At 35.8% G+C, this 15,704-nt stretch overlaps 2 protein-coding genes across 6 annotated transcripts in view; one reads left to right on the forward strand and one right to left on the reverse strand.

Annotated features, from left to right (window-relative positions):
* AP1S2 (adaptor related protein complex 1 subunit sigma 2) overlaps positions 1–10,838 on the forward strand; it is a 30,289-nt gene extending 19,451 nt beyond the window's left edge. The window contains exon 5 of one of the 4 annotated variants that reach the window (XM_033200906.1): positions 10,661–10,838. In XM_033200906.1, coding sequence (XP_033056797.1) covers positions 10,661–10,663 — 3 coding nt within the window. In that variant the 3' untranslated portion in view covers positions 10,664–10,838. Of the gene's footprint in view, positions 1–3,371; positions 4,771–4,801; positions 6,285–8,948; positions 9,483–10,660 lie in introns of those variants that run through there. The other 3 variants (XM_033200903.1, XM_033200905.1, XM_033200907.1) reach the window with 3 other exon arrangements.
* Positions 10,839–13,385: 2,547 nt separating this feature from the next.
* Positions 13,386–15,704, reverse strand: part of ZRSR2 (zinc finger CCCH-type, RNA binding motif and serine/arginine rich 2) — a 35,117-nt gene continuing 32,798 nt past the window's right edge. The window contains exon 11 of one of the 2 annotated variants that reach the window (XM_033200902.1): positions 13,386–13,789. In XM_033200902.1, the coding sequence (XP_033056793.1) occupies positions 13,404–13,789 (386 nt within the window). In that variant the 3' untranslated portion in view covers positions 13,386–13,403. Of the gene's footprint in view, positions 13,904–15,704 lie in introns of both variants that reach the window. The other variant, XM_033200901.1, reaches the window with a different exon arrangement.

Below are 15,704 nucleotides of genomic sequence, written 5' to 3' on the forward strand. Positions count from 1 at the left end.
AATATGTAATTCACAGATGAAGGTAAAACAAATGGTCTTTTTATTAAGGGAATGAAAATTTAAAAATCAACTAGACCCTTTTTTTTGTTGTTTCTTCTTGGATTGGCAAAGATAAGCACTTAAAAGTTGTATTTTCTTTTGGATGATTAGTTTAGTTATGTCTACTAATGACTAAATGTGTGCGTACCTTTTGACCCATTAGTTATACTTCAAAGAATTTTATGCAACAAAAATGTACTGAGACACACTGCTTAGTATAATAAGCCATTGAAGCTTACCTAAATATTCATCAATGAGAAATAGGTTAAGAAAACTATGGTACAACCATACATGAAACTGATATACCTGTAAAAGAAAGGAGATCAATTTTTTTTTTTTTTGTAATAATATGGAAGGATACTCAAAGTATATCACGTGAGAAAAGATCTAGGAACAGGATATTTATATTATTTATATTATTATTATTATTATTTTGTTCTTTGTAGGGACAGGGTCTCACCATGTTGCCCAGGCTTAGGAGCAGGATATTAGCTAACTTGTGTTACCTCTGAAAATCTTTGAAGTTCCCCCTGCTCTTTTTTCCAGAAGTGTAAAAACAAGCATATATTTAGTATTATACATTTTTAAAAAATGGAAAAATGCTGCTGTGTGAATGAAAGAGTATACATCGTGTTGCTCCAGATGGTAAAACTAGAGTAGAATTTACTAAAATAAAGTTTCAGCACGTAAAGTAAAGCACTTCTCTGCTCTTGGCCATTTTAGACACTAACCATCTGGAGCAACCATGTAACTCTTGCCACTCATTGCTAACTTAATGTAAAAAAAAAAATCGCTTGAGTTTCTTAACACTTCACAAATGCTTGTAAGACTGACACCGGGAGCCCTGTCATCTAAAAGGCACCTTATAGAGTGCTTTCAATTCTTCTGTTTTTTTTTCATTCATTGCTCAAAATAGATCATAGTAAGATTAGATACTCTCTGGCCTTCTTGGTCTTTGACACAAGGAAGAGGGTTCCAGAGTTGAGAGTAAGGACTTTGCATCCTTTGCCATAGAATTCGATTAGGGTCAATAAAAAGGACCATTGTGTTCTAGAATGTGAAGGACGAAGGATACCACTTTATAGTGCAAGGAATAAGTGAAGAAGTCCTTTTATAAGGAAAACTGCAGTAGAGCAATAACTTGAAATTACACTTATTTATATTTACTTTTCATTAAATGTAAATTATTTTACTACATTGTACTAGTAGAAAGAGAATCAGCAGTTTAGGCATTCAGTCATGGATATTCAATACCATTGGTTTACTTAAGCACTTCTCATGTCAACAAGGCTTAAGCCTGCAGATAACTCCTAGTTTATCAGTGTTCATTATAGCTTCCTGGTTGGTTTTACTTGTGAGTCATAAGCCTAGTATGGTGAATATCTAGGAAATTTCATGGTAACAGGGCTTGTCTTAGGTTTTGAGAACAGGTGTAACTTGACTTCTCTCTGCTGTTTGTCATCCTACACTTCCCACTACATCTGGTCCTTTTTTTAGGGTGCTGAGAACAACATTTTTCTTCATGCAGGGGAAAGTAGAAGTGCATGTCTTCTAAGAAGGACAAATAGGAATAGAATAAAAGAAAAAGTATATTGGGGCCGGGCGTAGTGGCTCATGCCTGTAATCCCAGCACTTTGGGAGGCTGAGGCGGGTGGATCGTGAGGTCAGGAGTTCGAGACCAGCCTGGCCAAGATGGTGAAACCCCATGTCTACTAAAAAAAAAAAAAAAAATAGCTGGGTGCAGTGGCGGGTGCCTGTAATCCCAGCTTCTCAGGAAACTGAGGCAGGAGAATTGCTTGAACCCGGAGGTGGAGGTTGCAGTGAGGTGAGATCATGCCACTGCCCTCTAACCTGGGTGACAGAGCAAGATTCTGTCTCAAAAAAAAAAAAAAAACAAGTATATTGGAAGGGAGAATGGGAATGGAATCAAAATCATGGTCTTGGATGAGAAGAGTCTCCTTGGTTTTGTGGTGATAATGGGGTAAAGCTGTAGACTTTTTTTTTTCCTTTAATTCATGAGTAAGATGAGCAAAATTGAGAAAGTGTCATTTTCTTGGCCTTGAGAAATGACATTATCTAAAGGAGAATCGTTGGGACTGGGGAGAAGGGGAGGGGTGTATAGCTTGAAGACAGTGTGAGGAGTTGGCAGTAGACTTAGTGGGGAGCAAATTAGTGAGGAGCAAAAAAGATTTCCTGGGATTCAAGGCCCGTTTCAGGTTGAAATAATACATTGTCATCCTTATTCAAATAATAGGTTTCCAGAGAACCTGTACTAAGGACAATATGTGGTTTATAGTTATATAATACAACTAGATTAAAAATTTTTTTTCTTACTGTTTTCATTCTGGCCTTTATTCCCACTTAATTGAAATCACTGGGGTTTTAGTGTTGTAAGAAACTGATAGTTATGCTAAGTATTATATGTGACTGTTTCCTGCAGGTACCCAGGGGAAGAACAAAATAGTAGGCCTAGGCCTGCACAGGGTCCCTTGTGTGCTATGACAGACTTTACTCTAACCCTTCCTAATTCCTAATTGATATAATTTGTATGTGACTCACAAGAGGTACTGGTGGTAAGAGGGCGATTCAATTATAAGCTGGAGTTTGTAATTGAATCTACTTTCTTTGTATCTGAAAGAAAAATATTTTTGTTAATTATGGGCATATCATTTAGCTAAAAAATTACCTTAAATGTTAAGTGGTCCTTAAGGCATTTATAACGGAATTTTTCAGACCCTAGCAGTCTAAACTGGGAAATTATTTAAAATGTTATTAAAGCAACTTAAAATGGTAAAAATAATAGATTTATTTTTATGCATTTTAGAGTTTCTTTTCTTCTTGAAGGATGTTTTTCCAATGAGGGGTTTCTCTCTATGAAGAATATTCTCACAATTAATAGATGCTAATTTCTTACTTAAGTACAGTAATATGGATCATTGGCTGTAAAGAATAGTTTGGCTTATCATCAACCCTTTTCTTTCCTAAAAGTGGTAAAAGGTGTGTCAGAGTGTAAGTGGTGGAAATGCCTGGGTGGTCACATTGAGAATTGTTCCTGTAGAATTGTTGGTGTAGTTCATAGTAAGTCTCCTGGGGAGGAATGGTTGCGTACTCGGCCCTATTTGGGAAACCACCTCTTTTAATGAGCATAAGCTCTCGATGGTTGGTTTTTACATAGTATGATAGAAAATTAAGAGAGAAAAGAAAAAGATGAAAAACTATAATATAAAGCCTCAAAGAACTGGTATTATTTAGTTAAAAGGTATTTGACAGATTGGTATTATTTAGGCAAAAGGTTATTTGACAGACTTAAACTTTTCTTGTTCTCTCTCCAGAAAACAGAGACTATGTATCACAGCAAGAGTTTCATTGGGTTTAAGAAAGCGTACTAGAATACGTGCTGGAGTACTGACATGCATCAAAATGTAGTAGGATATATAAATTCAGTTTGTAATTACAATTTTGTCAAGTTGTTATTATATTTTAGCATTACCTGAAAAGTCTAATTACATTAAATCCCAAGGGATAGTCCCAATTACTTCATTAAACTGATATTTTCATAGGGAATTTTGCTTGGATAATGATCCATTATTGGGGCTTATAATTTATTTTTTACACAGAATATGGAAATAGGTTCAGAGGTTCATTGACAAAAAAGCATTCATTAAATACTGTGAATCACTAATGCCATTGATACAGAAGAATTTCCCTATGAAAATGTGAGCTTCTGTAAGAAAATGAAGTAGTTGGGAGTTTAATTCTTATTAATATGATTTTAACTTGCTGCTTCATACCACTATATTCTGAGTCGGGGGAAAAGGGCAGCTATCTCTTTAAAATATTTAGGAATTCTTTGAGGATTAAAATGTAACTGGCTTTTGTCCTCAGATACTTTTGTAATTAATGGTTGTGTAAGTTTAGGGATTTGTTAGATATTTTTCTTGGAACAGTTTACATGATTTTGTAGTTGAACATTTCAAAGTTTCAACTTGAATAAATATTAAAATGAGGATACTTTAAAGACACTCAAATAAGCAATTTTAAACTTGCTTTCTGATGGGGATATAATCCCTTTGCGAGTCTGAAGGATGATGGGCCCTCTCCCCAGGAAAATTTGTACATCATTTTGTTTCTAATTTCAGGGAACTCTCGGAGCCCTAGAAGTCCTTCTGTAGACACTCAAATCTGTTTGGAGAGTTCATTAAAATCTGTCTTGAGGATTTTTTAAAAAGTAATATCCTCAGTCTCAGTCAAATTTTTTGCTTTTGTAGGTATAAGTAAACAGTCAAAAACCTTCATTGCTACTTAAAATACCAGATGAGTGACTACTTTTCCACTTTTTATTGGGAAAGATTTTTCTATAGGTTCTTTAGTTTATATAATACAAATGAACTAATGAATTTAAACACTGGTGGAAGGGGAATATTCTAATTGAATTTTCGGTCAACTCAGTATTGACCAGATGACTTACACTGAAAATCTTTTCATAATATTAGTAATAAATATAGTGTTTTAGGATTTTGTAAAATTTCCGGAGGATGTCTGTCATCAGTTTGAACACTATATATAGTAAAGTTAGAAAGAAATGAATCTAAAGTCTTGGGCATTGTTTAGAAGTTAAATATTCAGCCTTAAACCAAAGAATGAAAGCAAACAGAAACTTAAGTTTTAGTTATCTTTACTGTGAACTAAATGTTCTAGAAATCTGATTGTGTCTGTGTCAGTTTGTATACTGTGTGTAAGAATGTATGCATTTCTTTTGTAGCCACGTCATGAATATTTTAATGTCCCTGTGTACTAAATGACTACTCATCGAGTATGCAGAATTTCACAGAGGAAATAGAATGCTGATATACATATGAAAGAAAATATCCACAGCATGGTGATTTATTATCTTGTATAATAATAGTAGAACATTTCAGAACTAGTACTTTTATGATTGTATTTTTTCCTGTTCACATTCCAAACTTTTCTGTTTTATTTCATTCTATATGTGATCTTGATATAGCTCATTCCTCTCTGCAACTGATTTAATCTCATCTTGACAAAATATGACCTAGAAGTGTTTTGAGTAATATTAAATCTTAAACACATACATACTATCATTAATGAACCATCTGTGATTTATAAGAGGAAAACATGACAATCATTAAAATGTTTACCAAAGAAAATATAGCTGAAGTGCTAGGTCAAAATAAGCAGTGCTGTAATATATAGTATGGTTTGGTCTTCAAATATTGAGGTTAAAAAAAGAAACTATTTTGTGTGATTATCTTACAATCTGTATGAGCGAATGTGTTCTAATGTATCACATAAAAGTATATGTGAAAATAGTACAAGAAACTAAAATTAATTTGTACCATTATATAACATTTAAGGTTAAAACATTCAGTGTTAAGAAATTCTGTAGTGCCACATTTATGGAATCACATTTGTGCTATATAATAATATCAAACAGTCCCTTTAAGAACTTATTAGAGAGCTATGTCTGAAGTCTGTTCTGCGATATCTGTTGCTTAATAACTCTTTCAAAGCATTAATACTGAGTTATATAGTTCAAAAATTCTAATATTCAGTTTAATACCTAAATACTTATATTTTACTAGTGATGGCATTCTAATATATTGATTCCTCATTTAAATACTTAATGCTTTGTTAACTGTGGCATTATATTTCTGAATTTTAAAACCTTTAATATTGGTAACTGTTGCATATTCTTTTAATAAAACATGCAGCCTATTTTATTATAAAAGGAAAACAATTCATTGTTTATATCTAGCAAGCATAAAGCCTAAGTAAGTTATTAAACAGAATTTCACAAGATGTTCAAATCGATTTACCACTGAAAGAAGATTTATGAAAATGTGTTTTGACCAAACTTAGTATTAGGCAGGTACACAGATAAGATTTTCCATTCTTAACATTCTCACTGTAATGCACTACATTTGAAGCACCTGGATGTGCTATCAAATGGGAAATTTAGCATTATATATTGGAAGCATTGAGAAACATTGGTCTTTCATTTCTATTTTTCCCCTCCTTTCCTCCTCCTGCCCCACAATATGTTATTCATCTGGTTTTAATGCTACATAAATATGCATTGTCTCATGCCTGTTTGTGTTGGATGCCTTGTGCTAAGCTGTAACAAAATGTTGCTTCTTTTGCTATCTGTATACAGCTGCTTGCTTTAAATTAGTAGATTCTGAAATAGCTTTCCTTGCATGTCTAAAATAAAAGTATTGCATGTACTTCGTCTCATGTGAATGACTTTTTTTCTTTTCCATCCCTCATAAAATAACGTTTTATATGTTCATTTTCTAGGCAAATTTTTAAAATTGTGGTTAAAAACACATTAACACAGAATTCACCATCTTACGCAGTTTTAAGTGTACGGTTCAGTTATGTTAAGTATATTCACATTGTTGTGCAGCAGATCTGCAGGACTTTTTCGTCTTGCAGAACTGAAACTCTATACCCATTAATCAGCAATTCCCCATATCCCCCTCTCTCCCAGCCCCTGGCAACCACAATTCGACTTTCTGTTTCTGTAAATTTTACGACTTTAGATAACAGTTTTTCTCCGTAATTTTGAGCTACAATTTCAGTGTGAAGTTCCATTTTATATTATCAACACAATTTATTTTAAAACTCTACCTGTACAAGTCTCACAATAATAAAATATGTAAATAATTATTTGAAACTAGGCCTTTTAGAAAGGGCAGATATTTTCAATAATGCATATTTGATAAGCAGTATGATTATCTTCAGGAATGCTATATAAGATTGCAGGCAGTGAGCACATGGGGAAAAGTCTGACCAGCTCCAAGGAGTAGCTGTGGGACATTTTTACATGGAGAAGCTGAGAATGTAAACTGTGTAGAATTCAATGGAGGCATTATTTAATTGATACATTCAAGGCTACATGAACTTTTAAACTATTTAACATTACATGGAAATAATTATTTTAAATTTTTCTTGAATATGTGATTTAGATGTCATTCTCTCAGTGTATTTAATGCTTAAGGCTAAATATAAATGAAAGAGATTGGCTTACATCACTCTTGGGTGTTGTATCATTTCCACTGGACTTTCTTAAAAAACTTAATCATGAAAACTTCAAGACTCACGAGTATAGGAAATAGTATAAAGAACCCTTGTGTACACATCGCTGAGCTTCAAGAACCATCAACTTAATACTGTTTACCCAACCACTCCCCAGATTTTTGCCTCAGTATCTTAGAGCAAGTCTTAGACATCTTTTGTCAGTTTGTCTTTAATACTTCAGCCTGTGTCCCTAACAGATAAAGTACCATGCCCAACAAAATTAACAGGAATTAATAATTAATATCTTGTGCCTGGCTCAGTTTTTCCTAATTGTCTGAAAAATGCCTTTTTATATTTGGTTTGTTAGAATCAGATTCCAACCAAGACTCTCACGTATCTGATTGATGTGTCTTTTAAGTCTCTTTTAATCTTTAACAAGTCTTCTGCTTTATCCCCCCTTGCCATTTTTTTTAAAAAAAACCAGGTCATTTATGCTGCAGGATGTCTTACCTTATGGATTTGGCCATCGTATTCATGTGGCAATGTTTAGCTGTTCTTATATCCCTCATCTCTGTTTAGATCTGTAACCTGACTAGATTGAGGTTCAATTTGAGGGGGCAAGAATACTTCATAGGTTAGACTCTTTTTAAGAAAATACCTTTTTCACTAAAGCTGATTTTTACCCATTTTTATTACTATGCAGACATACTAAAAGGTCATCATATGAGCTTTATAAGTAGAATTGGTATATGGTACTTGCATTTAATAATAAATGCTAAATCATTTAGATTTCCATTGTGTAACTGTATCACCTAACATTTTGGAGCACTTTAATAAATTAGGCAGAACCTTAACTCACTTAATCTCAACATATGAGGGTAAGTACTATTATCCACGTTTTCCAAATAAGGAAACAGACCGTAGAGTTTAAGTAATTTACTTAAGATTACACCATGAAGTGCTTGATTGCAATTAATATTCTAAAGATTTATGGTTTAATATAATTTCTCTTCTCCTTGTTTTGTGCTGTACCATGATTAGGATGCAAAAGTAAGTTTATTACTGGATACCAAAAATGTATATTATTTTCCCTCATTAAAATATAGTGTTGCCTTTTAATTATAAAATTCATTGCTAGTAATACCTGAAAGTTGGCCTCCTTGGTCCTTTATTTTGTGATTTGCAAAAAAATTAGCCACTTCGGAAAATTTTTAAATATTTTTTTTCTGGATATGCTTGCTTTGTTTTGAACTCCTTTGACATTTAAAAACCAGTATTGGTTGCTACATAGAATAAAAATGCCTTTGGCCCAGGGCATTCTTTCTATATGTGGCCTCTAGTGATGCCATTGGTTGCACTGGGGAGGTCTGGGAAGATAGCTGTTTCTGAAGACTTGCTGCTGTGGACACAGTTAACTAAAAACTCCAAGAGGAAGACATTTCTATAAATGCATGTGACAAAAAGCATGGAACACAACATTAGGCTAAGAACTGTGGGAACTCGGAGGGAAGAGGTTTTGAATTTTACCACTAAGATAACTTATCTTTCATATATATGTGAGTAGCAGTGATTTCATAAATTGCCAACTGGTTTGCACTGGGCTTGACTGCTTTTTGCATGACAGCAATGGCATCTAGCACATCGGTAGGTAATTAGCAGGTACTTAATGCTGAAAACGTCCTTTTGTGGTCTCCAATGTTTGGGGCACAAAACCCTAAATAACCAATGACTGTCACTAGTAAAATGCTACAGTGACACAAAATTGCTTTCTTGAGTCTCTAAAACAAGCATGTTCTTCCATGTCAATTTTTCACATTCTCAAGACTCCCTGGATCTGCTTACCAGAGTCTCACATTTTCCCTCCACAGGAAGCTGAAACCCCACGTAGTGTTCTTGAAGAAATTGGACTGACATAACTCTCCTCCCTTGTTGATGACTTCTTGTGGCATTTCACACACTGTAGATGGTCACTCCCTTCATGTCCATGTTAGCTAATGGTGTAAGATGATGTCTTGTCAGTATTACTGTTTTGCTAAGCCGCTTCATTCATGCCTACACAATTTTTTTTAAAGGGAACTTTAGTTAATTAAGTGATAAGGGACTTAAATATGAATTAGAACGGTGCAGAAAAAGATCCTTTTCTGGATATTTTAAGGTTTAAAGGTCAGTTTCTCTTATCTGATTATGTGCACATATGAAAATGGCACATATACATGTAAAATCAATCAGGCAGTATACATTTATTATTGCATTTGACAAAGGAAACTCTTAAATTATAATGTGAAACCTGGTTTTATGAAACCAAAGACTAGTGCAGCATTTCAGTATATGCAAAAAAAAAAAAAGGAATTGACATGTCACATATCAAATGAATGGAAACTTAACTTCGTTGAAACTTTAAAAAGCAAATTTACTCCAAAGACTTGTATTGGAAATTACATACCTTTTTTTTTTTTTTTTAAAGGAATACAGATTATTATTATTTTTTTTTTTTTATTTTTTATTTTTTTTTTGAGACGGCGTCTTGCTCTGTGGCCCGGGCGGGAGTGCAGTGGCCGGATCTCAGCTCACTGCAAGCTCCGCCTCCCGGGTTCACGCCATTCTCCTGCCTCAGTCTCCCGAGCAGCTGGGACTACAGGTGCCAGCCACCTCGCCCGGCTAGTTTTTTTGTATTTTTTAGTAGAGACGGGGTTTCACCATGTTAGCCGGGATGGTCTCGATCTCCTGACCTCGTGATCCGCCCGCCTCGGCCTCCCAAAGTGCTGGGATTACAGGCTTGAGCCACCGCGCCCGGCCACAGATTATTTTTAATGACTAAATTGGAATACTTCTTACACTAAAAATTATTTCTTAGGCATTCTGAATCTGGGATGAGAAACAGGATTGTTTCACAGTAGTAAGCACATAATTTTTAAGGCCAAGGCACATTCGACTCCTGAGATGAATTTTTTGTGGTCATAATCACATACTTAGTTGAGTTGTTTTTGATGCCCCAAAATAAAGTGAGAATGTTAATTTTCCAGGAATTCTTCATAACAGTATCTTACAAAAAACGAGTTGCTGTCTTCACAGTGTTATGTGTAAAGTCATTGTTTAAAGCATGAATGTTCCCTCTGGGGTATTTGTTAAAGCCAAATTTATTTTGCTTCCCTCCACTTAGAAGTGCTGCACACTTCACAGCAACTTCCTTTCTTTCCATGGCACTGCCTAGTTAACAGAAGTCTTATAAAAATTTAAAAAGACACGTTTCATATAAAAAAGTGAGAGTTAAATGAGGTAAAATGGCATTAGTTGGCTCTATTTTTTAAAGCTATATAATTGTTCAGTGTCACTTTTCTAAGTACCTATACATATCTAAACGTCTTCACGGTTTATATTTTCACTTGTATATGCTGGGCTGGATTAAACTTTGTTGTGATTGTGACCAATATTCAGGCCACGTGAGCACTGTCTTATCACATCGCCAATTAGTTGTAATAAATGTTCAACGTACAAACACTGGAGTGTGTTTTTATCTCTTTCCAAGTTTGTCAAACTATGGAGAGCTGCTGAAGGAAGAATTTTTAATTTTTTTTTTCAGTAAAATGTTGAAAATTCCCCTCCATTTGAATATGGTGGTGGTTATAAGCACACACAAGATACATGGTGGAAGATCTAAGGAGTCTTCATGTACTTCATTAAAAAATAACATGGATTCCATGCTACTGAGAGCTTATTTACACATTTATTTTCAATAAATGCTGCTTTTAAAACCTTGATGCAGTTGACTTTTCTACTCTTTCTGAATGAACAACTTAGATTATTACTCAAAAGGTATTTCAGATCAACTGGATTCCTCTTACCCCCTTGTGAACTGAAGGTGCTAGCACATGCAACAGAAAGGGACTAATATTTGCAGACTGTACTACCTAATCTATGCAACAAATCAAATATATGGTTATCATGATAGTTAAGGGACCTCCTATTACTACAGATAGGAAATGTTACATTCTAAAACTGGGATATTTAAGAAGGAGGCAGGAACTACCATCAAATTAAGTTGCTAGTTTATTGGAAAAAAAGACATTTATAGGTTTAAAAAGCCTCCAACATGCAGCTAGCTATTCACTGAAAACAGGCCTGTCGGCTTCTGCCAGCAATGTATAGTTGGAATTTTTGAAACATAAATAGTCATCAGGCAATATATACAAAAAACATTAATAAATGTTCAAGATGGACATGTATCAGGATAATGAACCAGTCAGTGGTTTAAAAACTTCCTGCCCTTCTACCCTGCCTATTCATATTTGAGGGGAAAGTCATCAACATCTCAGTTGTCTTGAGCTCAAGATGGTGGTGGTTTTCTTTCTTATCTTCCGTGATCTATTAAGACTTCAGCTTTGCAGACCACATTTAATTGCATATATCTTGACTGTATTTAGAAAAATATTAAAAAATACTGAATTTAATGATAATTACTCGGCGTTACTGAAATCAGTAGATAGTTCTAGGTCAATCATTTTCAGGGTGAAGCAGGCATTTAGAGTCTGGAACAAATCCAACTTTTTAAAGTGAAATTATCCTGGACCACATGCATGATTTCTTTTATTGACTACACATTAAAGAACTCTCATCCTTAACAGATATCATGCAGAAATCCCAATTTTGAGGAAACTTTCTTCCTATTTAAATTTCGTTAACGTTTCAGTATTTTATGTATGTTTTAAATCCTTATTCCCAAATCTCAAATTGACAAATGTCACATACTCCAAAATTCAAGATCCCAAGTATGTCAATGGAAAGAAAGTTACAAAAAAATAGATAAAGCTGGGGAGCATCTTATTTATGATCTGAAATCTAGGTATAATATTTTGCCTGAAGCTTTTTCTGCATTAGGTTCTATTCTCTGACCATTCTGTTATGATTTTTATACCAGGATTGCTTTAACACTAGGCATATTTAGTACCAATGACCCTAATATTCCTGGAAATGACAAAAATAAACTTTACTCCTATATAAAGAACTTTCCAACACACTATTTTAGAAAGTACACCATGACGGCCCCCAGCTGAAGAGTAGGAGGAAGAAAATGGACTTTGCCCATCAGTACTTTAAAACTGAGAAAGTGACCTTTAAAGCAAAAAAAGCTGTTCAGCTATTACATACAGACAAATCCAATAGATTATTAATAAAAGGCAAACAAGCAGGGCGCAGTGGCACTCACCTGGTAATCTCAGCTATTCTGGAGGCTGAGCCAAGAGGATCACTTGAGCCCAGGAGTTTGAGGCTATAGTGCACAATGATCATGTGAACAGCCACTGCACTCCAGCCTGGGCAACATAGCAAGACCCTGTCTCTAAAAAAAGGGGTAGGGGGCAAACAAGAATCAAAAAACATTAAATATGTGAACACATAAAATTTATCAAATTGGTAAGGATTAAAATTACTTAGCATTGTGGGAGCAGTGAAGTTTATTGTTGACGTAATTTTTTTGTAGTCTTCTGGCAGGCAACTTGGAAATATTTTAGTATTCATCTCCTTGATACAATTTATCCTAAGGAAATGATCAAAAATATGTGGAAGTATTTAAGAAAATCCATCACAGGATTGTTTTCAGCACAGGATTCTTTAATAGTACAAAATTAAAAATCTAACAATGAGGATATGGTTGAAAAAACTGATAGATCCATATTGTGCAGTGAATAAAACGAATAGGGCTTGATGAAATATGACAATGCTGCTTGTGAATAAAAGCATATTCAACTGCATTCATATATGTTCTTTGTATAAAAAGATGTGTACATAGGGCTGGCTGTGGTGGCTCACACCTAAATAATCCCAGCCCTTTGGGAAGACAAGGTGGGAGGATCACTTGAGTCCAGGAGTTCAAGACCAGCTTGAGCAACATGGCAAAACGCTGTCTTCACAAAAAAATGTTTAAAAATTAGCCAGATGTGGTGGTGTGTGCCTTGTAGTCTCAGCTACTTGGGTGGCTGAGGTGGGAAGATCACCTGAGCCCGAGAGTTTGAGGCTGCAGTGAGCTATGATCATGTCACTGCTCCTGAGAACCTATCTCTAAAAAAGAAAAAAGTGTACACACTAAAACAATGCTCCGATGTTTAGTTCTCTCTCAGGGTTAGGATTACTTGTTATTTATGTATTTTATGTTTTCTATACTAACCATACTTCATGATTATAAGAGAATAAAAAATATTTTTAAACAGAATCCCAGGCTACATAGGGTTCAGCCAGACTTGCAAACCCATCTGCGTTCATAGCCTTCTATCCGAGTATGTAGCAACCATAATAAATAAGATATACAATCATTTAAGAACAAAACTAGTTTATTTAGATTTGGGACTCTGAACAGTTCTGTCTTTATTACCCGACCTCCTCCTGCCACGACTTCGGGACCTAGAGGAACTTTGGCTCCGGCTGCGGCGGCTCCTGCGGCTCCGGCTCCGGCTGCCCCGGCCGCGGCTGCGGTCCCTGCTGTGGTCCCTATTTCTTCCTCTGCTTCGTGAATTGTGTCTCTCCCGACTCTTTGATGTGCGTTTGTGAGATTTCTTCCCCCTGTGACTACTCCTTTTCCTCTCGGATTCCCCATTTCTTTTGTAGGAGTGGTCTGGACTAGGGTTTCTCCTTCCCCGCAGCCTGCTGGAGTAGTCGCCGTGGTGACCCATCCTCTCCCTCCTTTCGGAGTTCTTCCCAAAGGAGCAGCCAGTCCGATCTGGAGACAAGTAGATGTCTCTATTAGCTTCCCAGAATTCATTGTTGGGATTTCTGAACACATGAAGAAAGTTGCAGTGCTTTCCTCTTGGACATTGTTGTATCTCAAATAACCCTGCAAGGGCACAGTGATGAAACAGCACTTATCACGGCATATTCTGAAGATGCTACTTTATCCTTTTCAGAAGGTACATTTCTGATGTTTGGATAGGCTAGAACTATTTTCTACTGTGTATTATATAAAAGGGGCTTACATAAATTGATGTCATAATTTGGTTCCCACAATTTCAAACATGCTCTAACAAGTGACACTCTGAAAGATAACAAATCAGAAGTTTTCATTAAGCAGAATAGCCCGTGCCCCTACTGGATTATGGTGCAGACTGCAACTGAACAAATGGTGACCACGTTATCTTTTCCAGGTTTCACCTTCCCACTGATTGACGATTTTGATCCCTGATTAACATCAAATAGCCAGCTCTTTGGGTCCCTGTGGTAGCATGGTTTGATGGCATGGAGGTGACAGGCCAGAACCACTGGTCAAAAGAGAAGGCCTGGCCAGTCGTGGTGGCTCACACCTGTAATCCTAACACTTTGGGAGGCTGAGGCGGGCAGATCACCTGAGGTCAGGAGTTTGAGACCAGCCTGGCCAACGTGGCGAAACCCCACCTCTACTAAAAATACAAAAATTAGCTGGGCGTGGTGGCAGGCGCTTGTAATTCCAGCTACTCAGGAGGCTGAGGCATGAGAATCACTTAAACCCAAGAAGTGGAGGTTGCAGTGAGCTGAAATCATGCCACTGCACTCCAGCCTGGGTGACAGAGTGAGGCTCACTCTCAAACAAACAAAAAAACAAAAGAGAAGGCCTATTAAACATGGAGGAGTCTATATTTTGTTTACACTTTAAGTATAAGATTATAAACATTACACTAATGCTTCAAATTCACTAAATGCTTTTAATACAGAAGACTCCTATCAAAGATAAAATCTATTTGAACAATTTTGAGATCTTTGGGGTTCTCAAACGTTTTTTAAAAGCAGTGAATTCCCCAGATATGCACAACAGTTAGAAGTGAAATACCTCCGTACCACATACTATAGACAAAAATTAAACTGCATCCAAGACCTAAATGTTAAGAAACGAACTATGACTCTGAAGAAAACATACAAGTAAATCTTTGTGACCCTGGGCTAAGCAATGTCATCCTAGATGTGACACCAAAAGCACAAACACAAAAATAGGTAAATTGAACTTCATCAAAATTTAAAACTTGTATTTCGAAAGAACACGAAGTGAAAAGACAACCTACAAAATGGGAGAAAATATCTGCAAATCACATTTGTGACCAGGTACTTGTATGGAGAATATACCAAGAACTCTTACAACTCAATAATAAAAAGACAAAGAGCCTAGTTAGAAAATGGGCAAAGGATCCAAACAGACATCGCCCCAAAGAAGACAAACAAATGGCCAATAATGAGAAGATGCTCAGTATCTTTAGTCAGTAAGGAAAAAATGAAGCTTTTTTTTTTTTTTTTTTAAATGAAATAGTCCCCTGCTTTGGAGGAGTCAAGGCGACACTCAGAAGCTCCTCACTGAAACCACACTGGATTCCCAGGAACTGACAAAAGTAACAGCCTTTATGGAGTGAACAATTCCATCTCTTTCTTCCCCCGAGTCTCTAAACTTCAAGTGTAATGGTTCTTCTAGTTTCCCTTAGCAAGGAATCCTAAAATCTTTCTTTTCCCTTCATAAATGGTTTCAAAATGACAGCATCCAGGAAGACAAGCTTGCCAAAGATTCTGTTAAGCAGGCATGTGTAGAGCAAAGAAACGTAAGTAAAGGGTAAGGTAAGTGCTCCCCAGAGGCATTTAGAGTTCATCTGTTTTCACCTGGGGAACAGCCCACTGAGAGA

This window comes from Trachypithecus francoisi, unplaced genomic scaffold (assembly GCF_009764315.1).
Source record: "Trachypithecus francoisi isolate TF-2019V2 unplaced genomic scaffold, Tfra_2.0 Lachesis_group6, whole genome shotgun sequence".
NCBI classification, from domain to species: domain Eukaryota; kingdom Metazoa; phylum Chordata; class Mammalia; order Primates; family Cercopithecidae; genus Trachypithecus; species Trachypithecus francoisi.